General features: G+C 38.2%; 1 protein-coding gene across 2 annotated transcripts in view; it reads left to right on the forward strand.

The window, feature by feature from the left end:
- MICU2 (mitochondrial calcium uptake 2) overlaps nt 1–9,816 on the forward strand; it is a 145,880-nt gene extending 136,064 nt beyond the window's left edge. For both annotated transcript variants that reach the window (XM_074915483.1, XM_074915475.1), the window contains 4 exons: nt 1,898–2,069; nt 2,355–2,463; nt 6,228–6,385; nt 6,654–9,816. In XM_074915483.1, coding sequence (XP_074771584.1) covers nt 1,898–2,069; nt 2,355–2,463; nt 6,228–6,385; nt 6,654–6,758 — 544 coding nt within the window. In that variant the 3' untranslated portion in view covers nt 6,759–9,816. The remainder of the gene's footprint in view (nt 1–1,897; nt 2,070–2,354; nt 2,464–6,227; nt 6,386–6,653) is intronic.
- Nucleotides 9,817–10,584: the final 768 nt, after the last annotated feature.

A 10,584-nucleotide genomic window follows, 5' to 3' on the forward strand; every position in this document is an offset into this window, starting at 1 on the left:
GTGCCATCCTCTCCCCCTGCAGACAGACCTCACTTCCCAGGATCCAGGGAGACTCTTGTGGGGTTGTGGCGGGACTGCTTCTGCCAGCCCACGCTGGCCAGTCTCCCCTGCACATGCTGAGTGCCGGGCTGGCCAGAGCCAGCAGTCATCTCATGAGTTACAAGGACAGGAGCTGTGTCTGAAAACTGAAGACTGTTTTGCAAGCTGTGCAAGTCAGCTCTCAGTGGTCTGTAAGACAAGGGGCTTCCCCTTCATGGTGGTGACACAGGTGTTTCATTCCCATGTGAGAGGAAGAGTCAGGGGACTTGAAAGTGAGCCAGGTCTTAAGGTAGACTGTGGAGGAATATGCCTCAGTGTTTTGACTATACTATGGAAGCCTTGTAACCCCTTTACTGGATCAGAAAAATGCCCATATAAAATGTGAGAGCATATCGTACCCCTCCTCAGTATTACCCTAATAAAACTCTAGCCTGAAACCTAAAATCATGTCCACTGTCAGGCTTTCATATACCTGCATATCCTGAGCTGTGAAGCATTTGTTGGCCCTTTATTTGCATGTGCAGATCTAATTATTAAAGGAAAAAATTCAACAGAGCACTTATGCTGTAGCAGCAGTCTTCAGCTAACCCCTTACAGACTTCACAGACCTTCGAGCTACTAATTGTCCAAGTGATCTCATTAAAGAACTAAAGATAGCTGTGCAGACTAAAATGCTGTAATTTCAGGGGAAAGAATTCAAACCCAGTGAGGCCGTGCAAACACTGATGAGCAAATGAGCCTCTACTGGTATTTGCTACATAGACCTTAGCTGTCCTCTTCTCCAACTAATTGCTTTGTCCCAATATAGGAGTATTTCATTCTCTCCTGTCAGTAATTTTTGCAACTCCATAATACAGGGTTCTTTCGAAGTACCAAAGGGATTCTGGAAAGCATCACTGTGTTTTTAACCTTTATTTATATTTTTAAATTATCACTTGCTTTTGGATTGCCCCATTTCTGAAATGGAAATTACCAAATGGATTGCACAGTATTGTCTTCTACTTTCTCAAAATTAGTATTAGCCAGAAGAAATTATAATGGCCATGTAGACCAAACTGGGGGAACAAAGCTACACCTCTCCTTACAGTTCTAAGCTATGTACCTGCAGGTTGTTACTTGCTTCTCATGCTGCTTTTTTTTTTTTTTCTTCCTAAAAGAATGGGTGTCTCCTAAAAGTCTTGATGTTCACCCCTTCTTTTTTCAGACAGTTCTCTTCTTACCTTCCCAAACAGCTGCAACATCATTTTCTGTGCTCTTTCAAACTCTGCATGTGTCAATTGTAATCCTCTCTAACCCATCCTGTAGTGAGTGCAGAACTGATTTGCCAAACTTCTCTTTGCAGTTATGATCTTTGAGGCTTTTAGTCATCATTTTCTGCAGTCATGATTTCAAGTTTCCTCTTTTGTTTCACCGTTGTGATTATTAGAGCCTCATCTTTCTAGGCACTTTCCAACCTTGTCATTCCTCTCTTATTAGTATGAAATTTCATAAATCATGTCAGGCCTTTAGTTACCATGTCCTTTTTCATTCATTCATTATTATACTGCCTTACCAATTATTTTATCTCATTATCTGCACATTTTTAACATTAGTCAAAACTAGATGCCAAGTGTATCTGTAAATTATAGTAGCAGCAGCCATCTGTGCAGACTTAGAGAGCACCCTACTGGTGTCATTATTGAAATGCAGCAGCAGAAACAAATCTACATGCACAGGTAAAATTAAACCAGTGATATTTTAAACAGTGATATTGACAGTATCTGTGATTAATAGTGTCTGCTCCATTTAGTAACTAAGGTAGTAGCAGTGATACAGTGATGCAAGTATCAACTGTTGGATAATATCTGTTTACACTTAGATTCATGGAAAATCTGCAAACAGAAGTCCAAGAAATGGAATTCATAAAGTTTTCAAAGGGTTTGAACGTCATGAGAAAAGAAGACTTTGCAGAATGGTTACTGTACTTCACTGATGAGGAAAACAATGAAATTTACTGGCAGAATGTGAAAGACAGATTTGAGGCAGGAGAGGTTGGTACATAGAGCATGCTTTGTTTTGATTCTTCATTTGTATGTACAGGTTTTCATTTGAATACAAGGATCTAATAACGTAACTAGCTTCCAAGTTAATTATTGCAGCCCTTGAATTTTATGCAAATAAGAACAATGGTAATTTGCCAACTGAGAAATACAAATATTGATGATGAGTAGGCAATCACACGTAAACACTAGGTCCCACCAGATTTAATAAAATAGATTTCCTGGGGTTTGAATGTATTATTCATTATGTATCATCTGAACTCTGTGGTACTCTAGAATATCAGTTTGGAAGAATTCAAGACTTTTTGCAAGTTTACAAATAACCTGGAAGACTTTTCTATTGCCATGCAGATGTTTACTGTAGCCAATCGACCTGTTAAACGGGGTAAGTGCTGCACACCTTTTGTATGTATTTTTTTTAAAAAGAAAAAATGCATTTTTTGTTATGGAATTAACGTAAGTAAGTTATCTAGAAGTATCCCAAAGTAGCACTGCGAAGTCCAAATGATAGTATAGTGTTCTTTATTCTGAATTAATTCTATTTAATAAAAAAATAATAATATAAAGTTCCAAAAATGGTTTGATATGTAAGTTCTAATGTTCTTTCATATGCTGGACCACTGACAGCAGACTAAACCATAGAATCATAGAATGGTTTGGGTTGGAAGGGACCTTAAACATCATCTAGTTCCAACCCCCTGCCATGGGCAGGGACACCTTCCACTAGCCCAGGTTGCTCAAAGCCCCGTCCAACCTGGCCTTGAACACTGCCAGGGAGGGGGCAGCCACAGCTTCTCTGGGCAACCTGTGCCAGTGCCTCACCACCCTCACTGTAATAAGTTTCTTCCTTATGTTCAGTCTAAATCTACTCTCAGTTTGAAACCATTTCACCTTGTGCTGTCACTACAGTCCTTGGTAAAAAGTTTCTCTCTGTCTTCTTAGTCCCCGTAATATATTGAAAGTCTGCAGTAAGGTCTCCCTGGAGCCTTCTCTTCTCCAGGCTGACTAACTCCCAACTCTCTTGGCCTTCCTTCACTAGAGAGGTGTTCCATTCCTCTGATCATCTTTGTGGCCTCCTCTGGACTGGTTTCAACAGGTCCATGTCCTTCTTATGTTGGGGGCTCCAGAGCTGAGCACAGGACTGCAGGTGGGGTCTCACGAGAGCAGAGTAGAGGGGGACAATCACGTCCCTCAACCTGCTGTCCACACTGCTCTTGATGCAGCCCAGGATACAGTTGGCCTTCTGGACTGCGAGCACACACTGCAGGGTCATGTCCAGCTTTTCATCCACCAGTACCCTCAAGTCCTTCTCCACTCTCAGTGGAGAGGGCCACTCTCAGTCCAATCTAAATTCTAGATTAGGAAGGATTTATTGAAACAATACATACTTTAGTAGCAGTTCATGATAACAGTGCTTTTTCCTTATAGTGAAACCAGTTTTCTGAGGAAACTAAACAATAGAAATCTCTTCTTCTGCAGGGTCTGCAACATCTTGCTGTGTTTTATTCCTCCATACTGCCTTCTCGATATGCTTATGTAGTGTTATGTGATCATGTCTATGAAAAAATACAGTGTAGTGAAGTGTTTTTCGAAATAAAGATTTGGAGGAGGGAATTTGTTTCCTTCCCTATAGCAGAAATAGGAGCAATGCAACAGAAGTTTTGTGGACATACAAATGCTTTTTGTAATAATCCTGAGGTTGTTACTTACTTGTTATACTTGAAGGACAGCTCTCATAACTTATTTGAAAAGAGCAACATAAAAAGTTCCTAAGGAAATTTGATGACACATTAACATTCATTGAAATAAATATTTGATGGGATCATGTGAAAAAGGTGAGAGAGATATGAGAAGACAGGAAGATAATTCAGTATTCTTGAGAGAAATGTTTGGATGGGATTTGAACCAAAGAAGGCCAAAACTGGGGGAGTTACAACTTGTGACTTTCATCACTAGTTAGTCCAGGCTTCAGGAAGAATTTCATTTCCACGCCTTTCTGGGCAACTGCTGTAGTGCTTAACCACTCTGCTCGTGAAAACTTATCTTCTGTGTCAAACCCTCGGTGCAACTTACAGTGAAGTAAAACACATTTACCTATGTGCACCTTTGAGAAAAATATGGCGCTCTCTTCTCTGTATCACCTTTTAGGCAGTTGAAGGCTGCAGCAAGATCCCCCTTTACACTTCTGTTCTCCCCAGCTCCCTCAGCTTCTCTTCCATCATGTGCTCCAGTTCCCAGCTGGGTTCATGCCCTTCCTCTGTCTGGTTTGACATCTTTCTTCTCAGGGGGGAGATAGATTTTATTTGTACAAGGGGTACAAAGAGTAGAGAGATAAGAGGATGAATTAGTGGTGAAATAATAGTCATAAGTAAGGTATAAGAGTTTAGATCACTTCTCTATTAAGTATCCCATTTTTAAGTCCCAGAGGATGATGAGGCCAGCAGTTGGTGTTGACTCTGATAATGTTTCCCTGTAAACATTTATTCCTAACCAACAGACAGTTTTGACTCTGTTTATGCACTGAACCATACTGTGATTGAAAACAGTCAGCTCCTGAGGTAACTCACGGATGTTACATGTATACATGTCTGATCCTTTAAGTTCTTTGTTTCACTGTTTGCATGTGTGTATATGTGTGTATTTATCTAAAAATAAGACAGTTCTTTATTCTTTCCTTTTATTCTCTTTTTTTTTTTTTTTTCCCTTCTAAGTTAGCAGCTTATCTTTTCTCTCTGATAAGGTGGCCCTTCCTGGTTTGAAGATTATTATGCTCCACCATTTTAGAAGATCTTTCTCCTTTTCTTCATATTCTGTTCAAAAAAGTGCAGTGCCATCTCTGGATTTATATTTAGCATCAAGAGCTAAAACAGTTAACATCTTTTTAACATCACAAACTTAAGACTTTTATAAGCATCCCATATTTCATGTCCTTTCCAAATTGTGGTATATCCTTTTACAGAAGGATTTTACACTTAATTATATTTAAACCAACTGTAAATTAATCAACTCCATTTATACAGGAATTGTTCAAAGAGGCAAAGATGAGAACTAAGTCAGGAGTGCCCTTTACTCTGTTAAGCTTCAGAATTAATATTTATAGCGCTATTTATAAACAGCACTTGTTTATGAAAGCAGAACCACGTTATTACTATATTTATATAGTATTATATAGTATATAGTAATAACTATATTTACTTGGACAACTTGCTGTAATAATCTGCAATACAGCTATACTTCAGTAACCTCCAGTCCCTTGTTGAAATTCACACTTCTGTGATGACTTCAGAAATGCATCCACTTCATGTGTTGTGATTGTGCTTGCTGTAATAAACAGTAATCATTTCACTGTTACTATCTGCTGTTTTATGACAGCCCCACACATCTCCTCATCTTTCTTGAGTGAAAACTCTAAATTCTTTACACTACAAGACCAAAAGTGGGGATAGTAGGTATTACTGTAATGCACATAGTGGTGTAAAGAAAGCAAACCAAAAAGCTGAAGAGGAAAGTAGATCTCCAGAGAGGTATGACAGCTTTTTCTGCCATAAATCCTCATAAACTCTTCAATCATAACTTAAGAGAGGGTAGCTTACTTCTTTAAAAAATAGAACTACAGGTATATAAATCCATGTGCTGTAAACACTGTGTTGAGTATTTGACGGTCTGTGTTTCTACGGAGTTGCTGAGGGGATTTTTGATTGAGGTGGAGCGTATCATAAAATACTGTTCTCTGATAAGAAGAGTATTCTTGCAGAATGAATTGGCATGAAACTGGTGCAAGATAAAATGGTAGTATTTTTTGTGAGACCATAATAAGGCAAACACTTATCATCCATATGCACAGGTGTGTGCACACAGCCAAAAGGACGTAAGTTTTCAGCATGCAGCTACTTCTAGCAAAAATGCTGTTGCTTGAGTCGTGCATTTCAAAAGTTTGTCATACAATTAATAAAGCTAGTGTTATGAAAGATGAAGCAAGCTCAAGAACGCATGAACTTAGGTCTCCTAATTTACTAGTTCACATGTCCCAAATTCTCATTAGGATACCCATGAGACATTGTAAATTGCACAGAATCCTACTATTTATGTGCTTTCCAATTTCTTTACAAGTTCACAGTCACCAGTGATATAATATTATGTCTTTACTAGCTGAGTTCAAGAGAGCAGTGAAGGTAGCAACAGGACAGGAGCTCTCGGATAATGTTTTGGATACCATCTTCAAGATTTTTGATCTAGATGGAGACGACTGCCTCAGCCATAGCGAGTTTCTTGGAGTCCTGAGGAACCGAATTCATCGAGGTTTGAGGGTAACAATCTGACATCATTGTTTTTAAATACCACAGATGACTGCTACAACTATCTTGTTAATACTTGTAGAAACACAAGTAGAGATAGTGAATAGCAAGAAGTTATATTTTAAACTGAATACTCCTGGGAGGAGTGCTGCCACCAAGAACTTGTTATTATGCATGTGAACTATGGAAGCAGCAGCACTGCATTACATATTATATTTACACAATCTGTGAATAAGTCTTTTTTGTGTAAATGCTAAACATGCTTTAACTTTGTTAACAGGTACCACAACAGCAAGGCATTCAAGGTTACTGGAAGTGTGTGAAAAGAGAAAGCATTAAAGGAGCCAAAGAAGTGTGGAAGCAAGCTGGGAAAAGTCCTTTTTAAAGCAGTCCATTTGTTTTTTTCTATAAGTGTAGTTATTTAGGGGAGTTTGTCTGTGTTGTTTACATAATGGCTGAATCAAAAATACTCTTCTTTTTTTGTTACTATAGTTAAACTTTAATTAACGCAGTTTCTAATGCAATGATTTTGTATCGTTCTAGTACGATCAGTTTGGTTTACAGAACTGTTACCACTTTTGACCTCCATATGGAAATACTCTTGTTCTAGGCAATAGTGTTGTTTACTCCTCTGTGGAGTCTGACCCTGCGCTGTAGCATACAGGATATGCAGGATTTAATAGTGGCCACTGGCAAGAACATCACAGCAATATCGAACCCTGTTGGAAGAGTAGACATCATCTCAGCCACTGACATAGCAGTTCTCTTTCTCTGACAAGGACAGAGGTCCAAAAGGCAAATCACTTGCACAATCCATGCAAATCAAGTTATCCTAAATCAAAAAAGAAAATTCATATAGCTCATGCCCTCATTACTGTGAACTGCTCATGTGCTAGTTCTTGATGGATGATTCCACCAGATCCTGTGTGGATATCTCGTTTGTCTACCTTCATGATGATAATATTAAACTGGAAATACAAGACTGTTGATACAGGCTTTAAAAGCTGTACATTGATCTATGAATGTGCATTGAGTCTCTCAGACCTCTTCAACAAATACTGTAAATGCAAAGCAAAAATCCTCATTCTGTTATAAACAGTGGTGGTTACAATTTGAGTCATAACTATTTTGCTTTAATTGTATTGCAGAAGGTGAATGTGTAGGAAATAGTTGCTTTATCTTACTAAAGGTTGTGACAAGGAATGCTGCAGTATCTCAGGAATTCAAGTTTATAATAAGCAAGTGTTGGGGGAGTAATAAGTCCAATGAAAAAGTAAATACAAATATTTATGACTCCAAAATGCAAAGTTAGACATAGGATCTTAAACAGTAAACCAAGGAATAGATTAAAAAAAAGACCCATTTAGCAATTGTAGATGAACATTTTTTGGCTATAACAGAGTGTACATCTATGTGTACACAGCTGTGCACGTTGCACATTTTTTCTTTCTTACTACCTTAGAAGCCAGTAGTCTCAGGTCCAGATGAGTCTTCCTAGTTGGCCACAATATATAGGAGATAGACTTATCCTGTAAAGCTCTCAAGGTTCTTCCTCTTTCCCCCTCTCAGATGTCTGACTTGTCTTTGCTGGGGTAAAAGCTTAACCTTTCAAGACAGGTTTGTGATAACAGACTCAAAAGATGGAATAGGGAAATGTCTCAAGAAAAACAAGAAATCTCACCACTCTGTGAGGAAGTATCCATCCCTTTTAAGCATGACACTAGCTATGTTATTCTCAAAGTTGTATGTAAGCTCAGCGGGAGATATTTTGTTGTAATTTCTTTGGGTATTGGTGGGGGGAGTCTTGAGAAGAGCAGAACCTTCCATGATAGATAGACATCAGAGCAGCCCTCACTCCAAGGAGAGACAGGAGAGTCTGCATTAGGAAACCATAAAGATCCCACCTAAGGAGTGCTGAGATTACAGAGAAAGTATTTGGTCCTCCTACCTGAGCCTCAGTGCAGTGGTCTCTCCTGGGGAAATAGAGTGGGAAGCTAGCAAAGCAGCTCTTCTCTCTACAGCCTCCACTCAGAACTTTAATTTAAATTGTGTTAAATAGAAAATGCTTGTATTCTTGTCCTCTGTGGACATGCACCCAGGGTCACCCACCAGAACAAGAGCATCCCTGTGTGGGGACCTGAGACTGTCCGGAAGTTCAGGCACCAGTGACCATCAAGGATCCCTTTTCCCCCAGAAAACAATCCAAATGAAATGCAATGCAGTAAATGCCTCGGCCGCCCCGCTCAATCTGAACTCATGCACTGTGCTGTGGGCAACAAGAAATTAGATAGCTGGTTTACTCTGTGCATTTGGAAGTTGCTTGCTGCTTCTGGGGATGGGAGCTATGACTGAGAGAGAGCTCACAGGAGCAAAGGTGGGGCGGTGGGACTGGCATCCAAGCACTGCAGCCAGCTTCACGTCACCAAAGAAAAAGACACAATTGAGCAAAGCACTTCTGTGTTACAAAAGTGTGTGTTCACCCAAAGTGTGCTTTGTTCCCGCTCTGGAACAAAGGCTTTAATGCAAGGCTGCCTTTTGTTTGTTGCTGGTAATATTTTGGCAATTCATGTTTACTTTAGAATGGAGATTATTATTTAACATTTTATTCTGTGTAATGTTAATAGCTTTATGATAGTTTTTATTACTTTTGTGGTTTCTTTTGTTTACTAATTACTTGCTTCCTACAAGCTGTTTGGTTTTCTCATGGCAAAATCAATTCATTTAGCTTTAATGCATCTAGAATTCCTCATTGCTCATGTGTATCTGGGTTTGTGCAATTGGCAGTATCTGCTTTCAGCAGTAAGTTACTAAAAACAGGATTTCAAGTTTTACTTTTTAATAAAAGTTTTGGTGTGAAGTTCAGAGGAAAAAGGAAAACAGATATGCTTATTTTTAAATTAACTTTGTGTCGTGTGTGTGTGTGCGTAGTAAAAAAAGAAATTAAATGATTGATTAAGAGTTAACATAGAATTACGAACCTGTTTCAGAAGAAGTTTTCCTGAAAGTACATCCAGGAAGGAACTCCTTTGAAGGCCAGAGAAGATTTGGCCATCAGGCTTGAAGAATCAGACTCTGTGTTTAATTTGTAGTCTATTTTTATTTGTCTTAAGTAAAGGCTTTACAAAACAGTCTTAAAATAATTTCTAATATGTAGTATCTTAGATTGAAAGAGCTGTTTACGTAACTGTTTACATGGCCTTGTCTTTTAAGGAATCCATTATAGTTTTAGCATTAGATGTTTTAGTTCCTTTTAGTAACTGTATGGTATTTGCAACCTGTCTATCAGCATTACTCATCACATTTTAGTTAAAAGTTCATGCTAACTAGTCGATCTATCAGTTAAACTTACCAGTTATTACTTTTTTAATGTTAGGAACTCTTCCTCTGAACAGAAATATATAGAAAAACTAAATAAAATTTAATTATTTTTTTTTAATCTCCAACATTGCATCTGAATGTTATGTGGAATAAAGGTGAATACATTACAAATTGCAGAAGTCTCAAATTGATTTCACATTTCAAAAAGATACACAAGGGTGAGTAGAAGTCATTACCGCATACAACTCATTTACAAATTTTAGTTGTATCCCCATAACAATACTTTTTACATTTCTCTGTTTAGTATAAGAACATTTACTCTTCATTTCTAAAAGAAGCAAAGGCAAGAATGCAGGGTGACATACTAGAACTAAGGGAAACTCATTGATTCTTTCTAGAAATTAATTTTGGTGTCTCAATTTATGCAAGCCTCTTTCTAAAAGCAAAACTCCCTCGAGTCAAACGAAGTTGGTAAGGTTTAATAAAATAGGCAACAATGAGAAGTACATATTCTGCATATAAGAACTGAAAAATAAAAGTTTTATCATGATGTTATATGGCTGCATCAAAGGCAAATCTCTGATTTACTCCATCTCCTTCAGTGTATTGTCTCCTTTCAGAGTTCACACAGGTTGCCACTGATTGTGCCTGGAAATGTGGCAGTGTCCGATCTGAACTTGGGTATCACCAGGATATGCTGGCTTGTCTGTTGAACCAGATAGTATTAAAAAAGTGAACGGTACGTTCATTCCTAATTTCAAGCTTTCGGTGGAGAATATGTAAGGTTTAAATTATTTAAATATATTAAAAATATAAATATATTAAAAATATTTTGTCTCTGGACTCCAGGGTGTCTCAGAGCTTGTGGAATTTTGGGTGTAGATATCAGACCA

This window comes from Athene noctua, chromosome 1, assembly GCF_965140245.1.
Source record: "Athene noctua chromosome 1, bAthNoc1.hap1.1, whole genome shotgun sequence".
NCBI lineage: Eukaryota > Metazoa > Chordata > Aves > Strigiformes > Strigidae > Athene > Athene noctua.